The sequence below is a fragment of the Thermothielavioides terrestris genome, chromosome 2 (genome assembly GCF_000226115.1).
Source record: "Thermothielavioides terrestris NRRL 8126 chromosome 2, complete sequence".
In the NCBI taxonomy this organism is placed as follows: domain Eukaryota; kingdom Fungi; phylum Ascomycota; class Sordariomycetes; order Sordariales; family Chaetomiaceae; genus Thermothielavioides; species Thermothielavioides terrestris.
In genome coordinates, this window is record NC_016458.1 from 8,320,742 (window position 1) to 8,335,098 (window position 14,357).

At 50.9% G+C, this 14,357-nt stretch overlaps 3 protein-coding genes across 3 annotated transcripts; 2 read left to right on the forward strand and 1 right to left on the reverse strand.

Annotated features, from left to right (window-relative positions):
- The first annotated feature begins 6,995 nt into the window (after positions 1–6,995).
- Positions 6,996–8,973, forward strand: THITE_2115893 (uncharacterized protein). Its single transcript, XM_003653386.1, has 3 exons — positions 6,996–7,639; positions 7,838–7,897; positions 7,984–8,973. Exons 1-3 carry the CDS (start codon positions 7,329–7,331, stop codon positions 8,591–8,593), a joined length of 981 nt encoding a protein of 326 aa, XP_003653434.1. The 5' UTR covers positions 6,996–7,328; the 3' UTR covers positions 8,594–8,973.
- Positions 8,974–10,497: 1,524 nt separating this feature from the next.
- On the reverse strand, positions 10,498–11,899 carry THITE_2115895 (uncharacterized protein). The gene is made up of 2 exons (XM_003653387.1): positions 11,705–11,899; positions 10,498–11,612 (listed from the first exon to the last, which is right to left on the reverse strand). The coding sequence occupies exons 1-2, from the start codon at positions 11,775–11,777 to the stop codon at positions 10,762–10,764; spliced, it is 924 nt and encodes a 307-aa protein (XP_003653435.1). The 5' UTR covers positions 11,778–11,899; the 3' UTR covers positions 10,498–10,761.
- Positions 11,900–12,358: 459 nt separating this feature from the next.
- THITE_2115897 (uncharacterized protein) lies at positions 12,359–13,970 on the forward strand. The gene has a single exon (XM_003653388.1). It carries the CDS (start codon positions 12,474–12,476, stop codon positions 13,413–13,415), a length of 942 nt encoding a protein of 313 aa, XP_003653436.1. The 5' UTR covers positions 12,359–12,473; the 3' UTR covers positions 13,416–13,970.
- Positions 13,971–14,357: the final 387 nt, after the last annotated feature.

Here is a 14,357-nt window from a genome sequence, read left to right on the forward strand (position 1 = left end):
TAGACCTTAGAGAGTTGAAGGATATATATAAGCTATATAAACGAGAGTTTAATAAGAGTATTACGCCTAATATACGTCTTAAGCAAGGTAATTAAGAGGTCCTATAGCATATAGGTAGCGGCAAGCGTCACTGTAAGCCTATAGCTAAGGACAAGGGAGAGGTAGTAGTACAAAGGCCTCGCCTAGATAACGCTTTTCCATTAGTCAACCACAGTATAGATGGAAGTGCTACCTATAGCCTAGATAGATCTAGTAAACCGCTACTAGAGTATAGCTCTCTAGAGGCCTAGGAAATATATATAAGGGAATCTAGCTACCTAAGGCCTAGGCGGCGACCCCCCTTGGACTAGATGGCCTATAGTAGTCTAGCTAGTAGCGTATATACGCCTAATTACCGCCTATACGTCGCTACCGCTATTAGGAAGCTAGTAGAGGACGAAGGCTAGCCTTTTAAGCAGCAACTAATTTAGATATAAGAAGTCGATCCCTAGGTGACTAAGGGCGCTTAGAAGACGGCTTATATATATAGGTAATAGAAGCGTAGCGATAATAGCATTCTACGTTATAGTGGCTAGATCTATATACCTATAGCTCTATAGTATATACTTTTAGTATACTACTACAACGTTGCAACAAGTAGCTATAGCGATATTAGAAAGACTTGTAAACGCCTAATATACTACTACTATTAGCTAGATATATATAGGGAGATCGATCAATATATAGTAGAATACATTATATATAGCTATACGAAAGTAAGAATCTACTACCTTTATAGTAAGCTTGTAGCGTTGCTAGTTCCTAAGCGCCTATAGTAGGATATTATCGTCGATTTCGTCATTGGCCTACCTACCTCTATCGACCTTCGTATATACAAGCTCTACAATGCTATCCTCGTTATCGTCGACAAGTTTACTAAGTACACCCTCTATATTGTAATATACAAATAGCTCTAGGCTAGCGCCTTTGCCTATCTCTTCTTCGATTACGTCTACCGACCCTTTGGCCTACTATAGACCATTGTTTCTAACTATAGAAGCTTGTTTACAAGCGGGTTTTAGTATATACTCTATAACCTTTTAGATATTATATAAAAGCTAAGCACTATATACTATCCTTAGACTGATAGTTAGATAGAGAGGTAGAATTAGGCGTTAGAGCATTACCTATACACTTACTATATATAGGAGCAATATAACTAGGTATAGAAGTTGGCTCTAGCCAAATATATTTACAATACCTCAGTGTATTCGGCTATAAAGGCAACCCTAATATACTTCCTTTACAGCTACTACCTATATAATCTAATAGACCTACTTACGAATAGCTTGAGCAACGTTCCTACTATAGAGGAGCGTACCTATAGGCTTGCTAAGGATTAGGAAAGAATCTACAAAGCCCTAGTACAAGCTAACGAAGGTTATACAAAGTAGTACAACCGTAAGTGTACGCCTATAACCTTCAGAGTTAGCTAGTAGGTTTAGGTCGATTTAAGGTATATTCGCTAGCGACGTCTAAGCAGTAAACTCGTAGATAAGTATCTTAGGCTATTTAAAATTATCGCTAATATAGGTAGTAAGAAGATAGTATACCGCTTAGATCTCTTGCCTATATTTAAGTTCCACTTAGTTTTCTCTATTACAATGCTTAAGCTATTCAATAGCAATCTATAGGAAGCGCTCACGTACCGCAACTATATATAGGTCGTTGTATAGGAGTAGCATTAGGAGGTCGAAGCTATTCTTAATTATATAGAGCTACCTCTCGACAAGTATTTCCTTATTAAATAGAAGAACTACCTACTAGAGGAGAACACCTAGGAGCTATATAGGTATATTGATAATAAGCCTTTACTATATATTTATAAAGTATATATTCAAGATAAGTATAGGCGTAGGCGATAAGTGGCGAGAATATAACGAAGGCGCTAAGCGACGCTTCAATTAAAGGAAAAAGAAAAGAAAAGGAAAAAAGAAAAAACAACGTAAGAACTATCTATCTACCTAATAGCTATCCCCTATATCGCTAAGTCCTTCTCTAAGCCCTAGATCGACTCCATTATAAACTCGTCCACCTATACGTCATTAGCGCCCTCCTCGCTACCCCCCTCCCCCTCTTTACCCTCTTCTAATAGCGGACCCTAGCTCTTTATTACTACTAAAATTTCATTCTTTGATTGTTAGCTATATATACGCTTTATAGATATAATAGACTTATAGACTTACTACTACCCCCTCTATATACTTCTATTACTCCTCTAGCTTAGCTAGCCTCTCTACTACCTCCTCTAGCGTAGTACTAAGAAGAGGAGGAGGAGGTAGAAGTAGCGCGAGTACACCAACGAAGCGCTAGAGGCGCCTCTTTAGTATACTCTCCGCCTTCTATACCTCCCTCCACTGCTCTAAGAAGTTCTTAGAGTAGGCAGTAGAGGCGACTAGAGCATCGCTAATAGCTTCGTAGGCTACTATAAACGTGTTGACAACACCCTAGATAAGTATAGCCAGCTAGAACACACTTAGTATACGTACTATATATATAAGGGAGATACTTAAAACTTACCTTTTCGTTGATAATGGAGTAGTCCCTTTTATCGAAGGCTTCGATAAAGCTATAAACTATAGCGAGGGCAATAGAATAAATCTTCATTTTTTTAGAGGAATTAGCAATAGCGTAATATATATATAACGAAAATGTAGGTTTCGGCTTTAAGGCGCTAAGGTTAGCGCCTTTGAAGAAGGAGGGCAACTTATAGCTAAGCAAGTATAGTTATTCTATATATACTTAATGTAGTATAAACTAAAACCTATAAATATATTAGACGTAATAGATATATAACCTATATATAGATATATACTAGCTTAATAATAGTAGACGAGGGCGCTATTATTATCGAAAAACTTAGCTATATAATAGCGATAGCTATCATTGTCAATATATATATAGCCTATACCTCTAATATACTTCGATTACGCTCCCTATACTTATAGAATAATATAGGCAACGCCTATAGGAATCCTCTTTTTAGACGTTGAGTCAAAGTCGCTAAACTACCGTACTATTAGCAATTATATTACTCCTTATCTACGCCCTCTCTATATACTACTCTTCTCTTATAGCTAAAGCCGCCTTTATATAGAGTCGAAGGCTTCGACTCTATCTCTTCGTCCTCGTCCTCCTCCTTCTTCTCCTCCTTCTTATCGTCGCTAATAGGCGTAGTCGCTATACTAGACGTACACTCTGTAGGAGCTACGGACATATTGTCGATAGGCAACTCCACCTCGCTAAAAGGGTACTCTTTAGGCACTATATTGATAGGCTAGAAGCCTAGGCTCGAGAACAACTTTGATATAATTGCTTCTACCTAGTGTATTAGCAACGTCTACCCTACACTATCTATCGATATCTTAGCGTTAAAGGTCATTTACAAGGTGTAGCTAGAAATAAATGAGTTATTTAAATCTACTATATTATTAGTATACTATTGCATTTTTTCTACCAACTATATAGCGAGTTCACTAGCTATATAGCCTTTATATATTAGAATTGCTAGAGCTATCCTATTGATCGAAAGCTATTTTACTAATCGACTAAACTATCGTAGAGCGACCTACCGAAGAGAGGCGAGGGCGAGAGCGCTAAAAAAACGAATTATCTATAAAGCAAAGAAGTTAGCTATATATATACGATTAGAGAGAGCGTTAAAAGGAAGTAGAGGGTATATATATAATTGTAATCGTAGGCTAGTATTGTATTATCGTCGTAGTAGGCTAGGCACTTAGGTAGGCTAGGTATTTACGAAGATAGTACAAAGGAAGAAAGGAGGAAAGGAAGGCTAGGAGCTACGAGCCTAGAAGATATACTTGGTAAAGTAGTCTAAGCTTAGAAGGCTTAAAATTCTATATTTCTTATATTGCGATGTTCTAGTAGAAGTTTCAATTCCCCTTTCCTATATATATAGCAAAGGCGTTTAGGACGTATATAGTATATACTCTTTACCCCTTTTTCTTTCTACTATTACTCTAAATATATATACCTTTTATTTAGTTCTATTTAGCTCTATTGTTACTTTCCTATTTCAAGCCTAAATAGGCCCTAAATAGGCGGCCCTAGATCTAAATAGGCTACTTCTATCTAGGCTACCCTAGATTATATATATAGAGAAGCAGTTAGATCGATAGAGGCTATATATATAGAAAGATCGTAAGCTACGTATATACTACCTGAACTACTGCTATATAATTTGCTACTAGTAGGCTAGGCTATAGGCCAAAGTACAATCGACAAGAACTATATATATAGTAAGATCGTAAGCCGTATATATACTACCTAAACTACTATTATATAGTTCGCCACTAGGTATATAAGGCTATAACCTAAAGCGTAATCGCTATGCCCCTTAAGCTATAGTATAGTAGTCCCTAGGGTCAGGGACCTTAAAGGAGGAGGGCCCTATTATACCCTAGAACCACCTTAATCTATAGGACTCGCCTCGGTACCTAGTATAGCCCTTGGAATACGCCTTAGTACCTAGCGTAACCCTTGGCCCAACCACCTCGCCCTATATCCGGCACCTAGTATAGCCTAGCTAACTATAGGGCACTATATAGGTTATCTATATACGTTACTAGGGTATACGTCAATAGCTTTGATTATATAAACTACCTAGAGGAGCGATCAGAGGAGTATAGAGCTAAGTAAAGTATAGGGTATTAGGCTAAGTAAGTATAGGGAACTGAGATATTAGGTCGGCAATAGAGTAGATTAAGCGTACTTAGGGAGCTATATAGGCGCTATAGGATGGCCTAGGAAAGGATCTGCGAGCCTAGGAATAGAGGTTGGCTAATGCGGAGGAAGATCGAGGGCTAGGATAGGAGAGATAAAGGGAATAGAACCTATAGGCAGTGAGAGAGGCTAGCGTTCAATGCAACTATCTACACCCCCCCCTACCTCGTAGCTACTTTGTAGCGTATACTCTATATATACCTTGCTCGTACTCTGTCACTTCAACGTATACCCCCTTCCTTCTAGGAGCCCCTGCTCCTGACAAGGTGCCGCAAGGTACGTAACTATAAGTGCTACAGGGTATGTAACTGTAGGTGCCGCAGGGTACCTTAGGTGTTATACGCAGTTGTAGGTCACCTGTGGCCACCTATGGCCAACTGCGTAAGTGTAGGATATAAGCAAGTGCCTACCTAAATATAAGAGTGTAGTAGCCTATACGTAAGGTGGCCTATGCACTGTTATAGGGCCTAGTGCTATTGTAGGGCCTAGTGGGCCCAGTGGACCTACATATACGTAGTTGGCTATAGGTGGCCACAGGTGACCTACAACTATGTGTAACATTAGGTAGGTATAATCAGCTATAGAAAGTCATTAGCCACCTCATTTATTTTCATTTTGCAATAAAATCAGAACCAATAGAGCGAATTTACTACAATTTAGTATATCGCTAATTAAAATAATATAAATCACGAAATTAAAATCTACATTCTAATAACTATAAGTATAGATATAATATTATACTATAAAACTTAGAAATATCTATATTAGGTTTTACAATATTATTTATTTAATAAACTTTAAGATACAACTTTGTTATAGTAAATAATGTTAATATATACTAAAGATTTATAGATTTTATTATATTAAAAAGAACATTACTTAGTAGTTATAATAAAATACAATATTGAAAAAGCTATATATAATAGAGATAAATTTATATAAGTTATAATATATTAGTAAATTAGGGTTAAAATTTATATTTATATATATTTTAAAATAGAAATAAGATATTAAAATTAGATTTAAGTAAATCTACTATTGTTATCTAAAGATAAATTAATAAGTTTTCTTTTCTAAGATATATAGTCTATATATTTAAAAATTAAATACTAAATCCAGTTATAATATTATAGCTTTAAACTATATATTTAATTAGTTCAATAGTAGATATAATGTATTTAATTTTTCTATATTTTATATAATACATTTTATACCTTTTAAATAATGTTAACTAATAGGCTTAAAATTTTACTACTTCAATTTAAGTTAAGTTACGCTATTTAAGCGATATTCCAAATCTGAAATTAGATATATATACTTATAAGTATAATGTAAAAGTGTTCCAAATTGTACAATATTTGGTTAAGTGGTTACTAAGATATAGCAATATTTAGATAAAGAGGCTAGCTAATAACTTTCTATAGCTGATTGTATACAACTATAGGTACCGCGGTATGTAACTGCCCTATAGGGCTAATGGCTAAAGAGGTCCCGCCAAGACTAATTTCGGCCAATTGTCGGCAATGTTTTTACAACGTTTTTACGCAACCCTGATCGCCAAGGCGTTTACACTATCGCTAGGCGGTTAGTTAGTTCGCTAGGGTACAGGGGGGCCAGCCCCCCGCTAGTTAGGGATTAGGTTATAGTTACGATCGGGGTTATAGTTAGGGTATAGGTTATTTTAGTTTTCTTTTTTTTTGATTTGGTTGAGGTTTCGCGAAGTTGCTGCTCCGAGTCTTTACGATTCTTCGTTGTTGATGTTGCTCGAAGTCGTCGTGGCCCCGCTTACCCCGTGGCGATTGTAAATACTTGTAAACGGCAGTCTCCGAAATTAGTCTTGGCGGGACCTCTTTAGCTATAACCCCCTGTAGGTGCCGTAGGGTACGTAACTGTAGGTGCTGCAAGGTACGTAACTGTGGGTACCGCAGGGTACGTAACTGTAGATACTATAGTGGTGCGTAACTGTGGGTGCCGCAGGGTGCGTACAAGCCATAGGTAGGTAAGCGGGAGCGATAGGCAGGGTAGGCAATGTTTTATTGCATATAGCGAAGAGCGATTTTGAAAGTGGGCCAGGTTTGTTTGTTTGGTTGGAGTTAGTTGCAAACGAGTGTCACGTTTATGGACAGTGATGCGTTTGGAGCGCCGTAGGCAGCCGATAGGTGCGTGCGCCAGCTAACTACCGGTAACGTTCCAATTTAGTTACTGGTTTTACTGTGCAACAACAACATCCGGATGACAGACGCAGCAGAATGGAATCCGTGAATTGAGGTCAACTTCAGCTCCTCTATCCGTACGGTTGGATCGTCATTTTCACCCAACCGAGGCCACCGAGCTGCTGTAAACCGAAGATGCTCGCAACAAGCGGGTTCAGCTGGGCCTTGCGCCGGAGGGCCGGATCACGGAGGACTGCTGCGTTGTATGAAGGGTATTTTTGTGACAGTCGTCTCGATCGACGAAGACAGCTCGAAACGCTGAGAACCAGCGGTCGACGGCGGCACCTGCACCTCGCCCCGCCGTTTCTCCTCGAAGACTACACGCCGCGCTACATGGCCCTGAGCGCCGCCGACGCGGCCAAGAAGCGGTCCCAGGCCTACGCGCACCTGAGCAACTGCAACCTGTGCCCGCGGCGCTGCGGCGTCAACCGCTTCGAGACGACCGGCATGTGCCTCATCGGCGACAAGGTCAAGGTAAACGTCATCGCGCCGCACTTCGGCGAGGAGCCGTGCGTGCAGGGCCACCATGGCAGCGGCTCCGTCTTCTTCAGCATGTGCAACCTGCGCTGCGTCTTCTGCCAGAACCACGACATCGCCCACACGCGCAACGGCCAGGACTTGACGCCCGAGGAGCTCGCGGACTGGTACGTAGACACGACCCCCGTAGGGGCGGCCCGCACGGCCGGAACGATGTGAATGTGGAGGAGTTTGGGGGCGTATGTTTGCCTCGCAAAGCGGAAGCCTAGGGATAACGTTCCAGCATGCAGTGGTCACTCCCAAAACAGCGTCGACGCCGTGTAATTGCCCTGCACCTGAGCGGCTGACATGGAAACACGACACAGGTACCTCAAGCTGCAGGACGTGGGCAACGTGCACAATATCAACCTCATCACCCCTGAGCAGTGAGTCCTGGTTGCATCCTCCGTCGTCGTCGTCGCCATTGGCTGCGCAGCTTTCTTTGACTGGGACGGCTGAGCCTGTGTGACAGCGTCGTGCCCCAGGTCGCTTTGAGCATCCTCCACGCGCGGGACAAGGGGCTGACGCTGCCCATCATCTACAACACGTCGGCCTACGACTCGCTAGCGTCGCTCGAGCTGCTGGACGGCCTCGTTGACATCTACCTCCCAGATTTCAAGCTGTGGTCGCCCGCCAGCTCCAAGCGCCTCTTGAAGGCCGAGGACTACCCAGCCACAGCGAGGGAGAGCATCAAAGCCATGCACGCCCAGGTCGGCGACCTCTGCTTCACCGCCGACGGCATTGCCAAGAAGGGCCTGCTGGTGCGCCACCTCGTCATGCCGGGCTACGAGGCCGAGGGCGCCGAGATCATGGCCTTCCTCGCGACCGAGGTCTCCCGGGACTGCTTCGTCAATATCATGGAGCAGTACCATCCGGACGCCTACGTCGGTCGGCCCCGAAGCAGGTCAAAGCAACCGGCTGCCGACAAAGGCGGCGGCAACGACCGCGCTAGCGAGAGGCGGTATGCTGACATAAACCGCGCTGTGACGCCAGACGAGATCTCGACGGTGCGGAAGGCAGCAGAGGCGGCCGGGCTCTGGCGCTTCTGCGACCCGCCCAGGCATGATGGCTTCAGCCTATAAGCATGGGCGCTGGAAGCGACCGTTCTAGAGCGGACGCCCGGGAACGGTTGTTGTGGAATGTAGCAGTCCTCTTTTCAGCATTTATTGACGCCACAGCTGGGGGACGCCACGGAAGAGGCCGCGGCAAACGGAAGACCGTCAGCATTACGGCATGCATCCGTAGCACCCGTAGGTTCTGTTTCCTTCAAAAGCCAGTGAGAACCTCGTTTCCTTGAGAAGCCGGCGGCCAACCAGCTTAAAACCAGGGAGCCGTGTGCCTCATGGCGGGGTTTCCGGGTTTCCTGATGGCCGTCTAGGGAGGGCAAACAAAGCACGACAGGGATCCCGCAGCCTCAGCACTCCTCCCGCCTGTCCTTTGTGCGCGTCCTTCGTAGCCGCAGTGCGACCTCGAGGGTCGACTGCCAACTTTAAAGACCGTTGCGTCGGACATGGCTCACGAGGCTCGGCTCGGATTGAAGAGTTGCCGTCTTCGAAGTTGTTTGATCTAGTAAATCAGGCAGAGCCTCGACACAAGCGGCCGCGGCCGTGTTCCCTTTTTTTACGCTTTACGAGGATGCCTTCAATTGAAGCAACAGGAACCGGTAGGGACAACTCCCGATCCGTGTCTCCGAAGACGCTTCCGCCTCTCCGTACTGGCAGCGACCAGGGCGCCAGCAAGGGCGCTCGCCCGCAACAAGCTGCACGCCGGTCCATACCGGTCGCCAGTTGCCAACCGCCGTCTCCGGCAAGCAGCTACATGTTGGCGGTGCAGAGCCTCGACCCGCGGCCGCTGGAGGAGCTGACCAACGAGCAGGCCTACCTGCTCCACGACCTGCGGAAGCAAGGCGAGCGCGCGACGCGGCTCTTCCAGCGGTACGCCGCCGTCGAGGCCCGACTCGCGGCGGCCGTCAGCCCCTCCGAGACCAAGAGGTGCAAGAAGGAGGCGACGCTCGTGCGGGCCAAGATCGCCGAGAGCACCCAGCAGGAGCAGCTCATCTGGCTGCGCCTGACCGAGATCCACGTCGAGCTGCAGAACCGCGACCGCTGGATGCAGGTGCACAACTACCACCACCCCCACCACCACCAGCCATACCTGCCACCCTTCTCGCCGCTGCAACCTCCGCAACCGCTGCAACCGCTCTACCCCCTCCAGCACCCGCCCCTTCTCCCTCTCTATGACTATGATAACCATCAACATCATCATCCCCCCTCCCCGCCTATCACCACCCTCCCCCCGACCGCACCCCTCCGCGACGCATGCACCCTGAGCCCCTGCCACGAGGAACCGGACACCACCGCCACCACCACCCCGCCGTCGGCGGCGGCGACCGAGTACTTCTCGTGCGGCTCGCGCTCCGCGTCGCTGCTCAGCCCGCTGTCGCCGTGCTTCACGCCGGGCGTGGTCTTTGCCGAGGACATTTGGTCGCGCGCGTCCGGGGCGTCGTCGGGTGGCAAGAAGGAGGCTGAGGAGGCGGCGGAGGCAGAGGTAGAGGCGGCGGAGGTGGAGGAGGTGGAGGAGGAGGCGGTAGAGGAGAAGGTGGAGGTGGAGGTGGAGGCGGGAGAGGCGGAGGTAGAGGCGGCGGAGAAGGTGGAGGAGAAGGCGGCGGAGGCGGACGGCTCCCTGCCGCCGCCCGGGAAGGAAGAAGAGGTGGGCGAGGGTAACGCGGCGAGTCGGGTGGATGAGGGGGTTGTTTCGAGGGAGGTCGTAACTGAGTTGGAAGGGGAATGTAGTCAGCGCGTGGAGCGCGATCCCGGCGGGGAGGAGGAAAGGGGGGTAAGCTTTGATGAGCGGCCGGGTCGAGTGAACAGCGACGGCGCACCTCGCTGGGATCCTGAGCTGGATGCCGACTCCGAGAACACGCAGGCTTGGCGGGAGCGGCTGCGCAGGGTCTCTCTCTACCTCCCGCTGCCGCTCAAGGCGAGGGACAAGCGGCTGAGCGTGCCGTACCTCAAGAGCATGTGGTCCAGGTCGCGCAGGAACAGCTTGCAGTCGATGGCGGGGTAGGGACGCCGTCGGCGGGAGATTTCCAGGTTCTCGCATATGTTTTCTTATAGCCATGAGATTGTGCCGGCTCTCAATTACAGGTGTACGTACATGGGGTGGGTATTCGCGGGACGGTCCTCCAAAGCCAAACCAGGCTCTGGACAACGACAGACACAAGACAACCAAAAAATAAGGCCACCCATCATCAAGCAAACTCCCCAAACTGCCCGTCATCAAACCCCAATTGCTGCGCGCTCAACCTCTTCTGCGCCCGCGCCTCCCTCGCGCTCGGCGGCGGCGGCGGCGGCAGCGCAAACGCAGCCAGGCTCTTCCCCTCCTCTTCCGTCTTCCCTCCCCCTCCCTGCGACGACTGCCCCGCAGCCACCCGCCGCCCAAACCTCGTCCCGCTCAGATTCACCGTGATGGTCTCTCCCTCCTTCAAACTCAGATCCCTCCTCCCCTGCTCTTCCTCCTCCTCCCCGTCCCCTCTTACCCCTCCGCCCCGTTGTTGCACCACTCCCTTCCCTTGCCCACCCCCCTTCCCCTGTTGCCCCTTCCCACCCCCATGGGCCCCACCCCACCCGAGCACGCGCCCGGCCTCCTGCAGGGCGACGCCGAAGTCGAACGCCTCGCCGCGCTCCTCGAAGCCGACGCCGAGCGTGGCCTTCTGCCGCCCCGTCGGGTCGCGCACGCGCACGGCAAAGAACCGGCTGCTGTCGGTCGCCGGCTCGACCGCCGCTGGCGCGGTGTAGGGCGCCGCCGCGAACAGCGCGCCGCTGGTCGGGTCCTCGAGCAGGATGTCAACTTTTAGCGTCGTCGAGCCGGTGCCGTCGGTGTCGACGGCGGCGGTGGCTTCTTCTGCTGTTGTTGTTGTTGTCCGGGAGGGGGACGCGGTCGGCGAGGGGCTGGAGGTGGTGAAGGAGGTCTCGAGCACGCGCAGGCGCGCGGTGAAGATGTGGTTGCGCGGGTCGGCGGTCCAGGACGAGGCCGCGTAGCCTGCGGCGGTGGCGACGGCGCCGCGCGGGATGGTGTAGACGTGGACTTTGGGGGTGATGTCTGGGTTGGTGGGGGCAGGAGGGGGGGAGAGTGTTAGTTGTTGCGGTCGAGCTTTAGCAGAGGTGGGTAGGTGAAGGGACGGAACAGCATACGGAGCACGCGCACGATCGCGTCTGGAGGGAGGGGCTGGCCGGTCGCCGGGTCAATTGTCGCTGACGGATCCATGGTGGTTTAAGAGGGTTCGTGACTGAGACTGAAGGAGGATGGGATGGGGAATTGGAAGCGACCCGGCTCGGTTTATACACTCCCGGGGTTCGGCGGGCAGAAGGCCGGTGCCGGGCCTGGCGCAACCGCCCCGAGTCTCTGCAACAACCCCGCCATGCCCCTCCCATGACCCCAGTAGCGGGGCAAAAGGCGGTGTGCCTCGGCAAAACTGCCGAGTTCAATGCCTGGAGCATTTGACTCACGGTGGGAACCCACTGAATGGATGGCTGCAACGCCGAAGCAAGACGATACTGATGCTGCGCCGAAGAGTAATTCCGTCGTCATTGCTTGATCACCTTCCGGTTGTATAACCGCTGTCTGCCCCCGCCACAAGCAAAGCAGCTGCAGGCCCCAAGCTGCAGCGCATGCGCTTGCGCGGTCCGCTTCCTCCATTCAGTGCATCTGTCTTCTTCACGTCCACCATGTCCGCTGCCGGGACATCAAGATCGAACGAGGCCGAGGCGGCCGCCCGAGACCTGCCAATACGCTCGCATGCCTCTTCTAACCCACCGCAACAAGAAGATGGATCCGGCGCATTCGAGTGAGCACACGACGGCTTTGTGCCGCGGCCCGTTTCCCGCTGCAGCAACCTCCGCTAACCGCACTAGCATCGTGCGCACTTACCGCGAGCTCCTGAACTCGGACCGCGACCTCACCATGGGCGTCGCCGCCATCGAGTCCCTGATCGAGGTCCTCCGCGCGACGCCGTCCTCAACAGCCATGGAGACCGTTGAGGTCGTCCGGAAAGAAAAGGCCAAGCTGCTCGCCTCGACACCGAACCCGCTCCCGCTCCTCGCCGGCGCCGACCTCTTCGAGCAGTACCTGCTGCGGTCGCTTAGAGGGCCCACCGCAGAGGGCAGCACCGGCAGCAGCGCCTCGGACCGCGTGCTCAGCTTCGAGCAGACGCGGCAGCACCTGCTGGACAACAAGCAGCTCTTCGCGCAGCGCGCCAAGATGGCGCGCGACAACATCGCCCTCTGGGGCAGCCGCTACGTGTCGGACGGGCGCATCGTGCTGACCGCCGGCGGCAGCCGCACCGTGACCAAGATCCTGCTGCGCGCCGCCGCCGACCCGAGCAAGCACTTCAAGGTGATCTACGTGGTCGACGGGCGCAACCGGCGCAGCGACGTGGCCGTGGCGCAGCTGCGCGCGGCCGGGCTCGAGGTCGAGACCATCTCGCCGCACAAGGTCGCGTACGTGCTGGCCAACCAGAAGCAGATCAACCTGGTGCTGGTCGGCACCGAGGTGGTCATGCAGAACGGCGGCATCATCTCGGGCATGGGCACCGCCCAGCTGGCCCACCTGACCAAGACGGTCAAGGGCGGCATCCGCCGCTTCTACGTCGCCGCCGAGACCCACAAGATCTGCCGCAAGACCCCGATCGCCTACCCGATGGTCAACCGCGTCGGCGTCCGCCAGAAGGACGTCAGCAAGTTCGACAATATCGGCGTCGACCCGGCCCCCGATGATGCCGCTGCCCTGCTGGCCGAGCAGGACGAGGTCGACTACACCGACCCGGAGCTCATCGACGGCTTCATTACCGAGCAGGGCGTCAAGATGGCGTCGGCTATCTGGGAGATGGTGGATGTCTATCTGTGAGGGCCGGTTCCTTTCCTTTTCTGGCGTCGGCAATGTTCAGTAGAATCCGGCTGTCGAGCGTTTCAGAGCATCGTTTGGGCTTTATAGGCGTTTTCGGTTTCGGTTGGGGTCAAAAAAAGGGGGCCAAGGGGGGGGTTAGTTGACATGGAGTCCAAAGAGGGGAACATTCGATTGGGTTTGGGAAAGAAAGGCCTGCTCTCTGCGGCAGGGACCCTTCACACTGGGTTCAGCGTGCAACGGACTGGGACGAGCGCCCGCCCTGCGCCGCCGCCAGCTCGCGGTGGCCGATCACAACGGATTTTGGGATCGCGCAACGCAGGAGAAGAGATACCGGAATAAGAAAACTTCTTAACTACACATTCCGCGCCGTGGCTAGAAGAACATCCAGCCACTGTGCGAGCAAGGAGCGTGGGAGCATGGAGGACGGCTGCCCTCCGCCGTCAGGGGATCAGCTGAGAGTGTTCCTCGAGACATCAATGAAACAACCGGATGCCAGGTCCAAGAGAGCGGACTGGTTAACAATATGTTGCTGATCCTGATCCAACTCGCGGTCTCAGTTAAAACCAGATCGAAACCAAACAGCCGTCGCCGCAGAAACAGAGCTCCTCAATTCACTGCAGGTCCCGCACCAGCCGGGCGCCGACCCACGCGTACGGGTAGTTCCGCTGGTACCAGTTGACGCTGTCAAATTCCGCTCGTTAGCTACCACCCAGACCGTCCCAGGCTTTTCTGTCTGTTCCAACGCACGCAGACCGGGTAGAGAGAGTGAGTGAATGTGACAGAGAGAGTCAACTTACAAGCTCTTGCGCCCCGCCACGCGGGGGTGCGTGGCCCACGAGCCGCCCAGCACGATGTTGTGCTTGCCGTCGAAGAAGTCGGCCGTGTAGCCCGGGTACAACGACATGGGGGCGAAGCCGGGCCAGGGCCGCAGCTCCGAGCTGG

Excerpts from the sequence above, each read along its gene's own strand:
- THITE_2115893 (XM_003653386.1), top strand. The coding sequence starts at position 7,329 with ATGGCCCTGAGCGCCGCCGACGCGGCCAAGAAGCGGTCCCAGGCCTAC. Across the intron at positions 7,640-7,837 it reads CCCGAGGAGCTCGCGGACTG|GTACCTCAAGCTGCAGGACG; the intron begins GTACGTAGACAC and ends AACACGACACAG. Across the intron at positions 7,898-7,983 it reads AACCTCATCACCCCTGAGCA|CGTCGTGCCCCAGGTCGCTT; the intron begins GTGAGTCCTGGT and ends CCTGTGTGACAG.
- THITE_2115895 (XM_003653387.1), bottom strand. The coding sequence starts at position 11,777 with ATGGATCCGTCAGCGACAATTGACCCGGCGACCGGCCAGCCCCTCCCT. Across the intron at positions 11,613-11,704 it reads CGCGATCGTGCGCGTGCTCC|ACATCACCCCCAAAGTCCAC; the intron begins GTATGCTGTTCC and ends CCACCAACCCAG.
- THITE_2115897 (XM_003653388.1), top strand. The coding sequence starts at position 12,474 with ATGGGCGTCGCCGCCATCGAGTCCCTGATCGAGGTCCTCCGCGCGACG.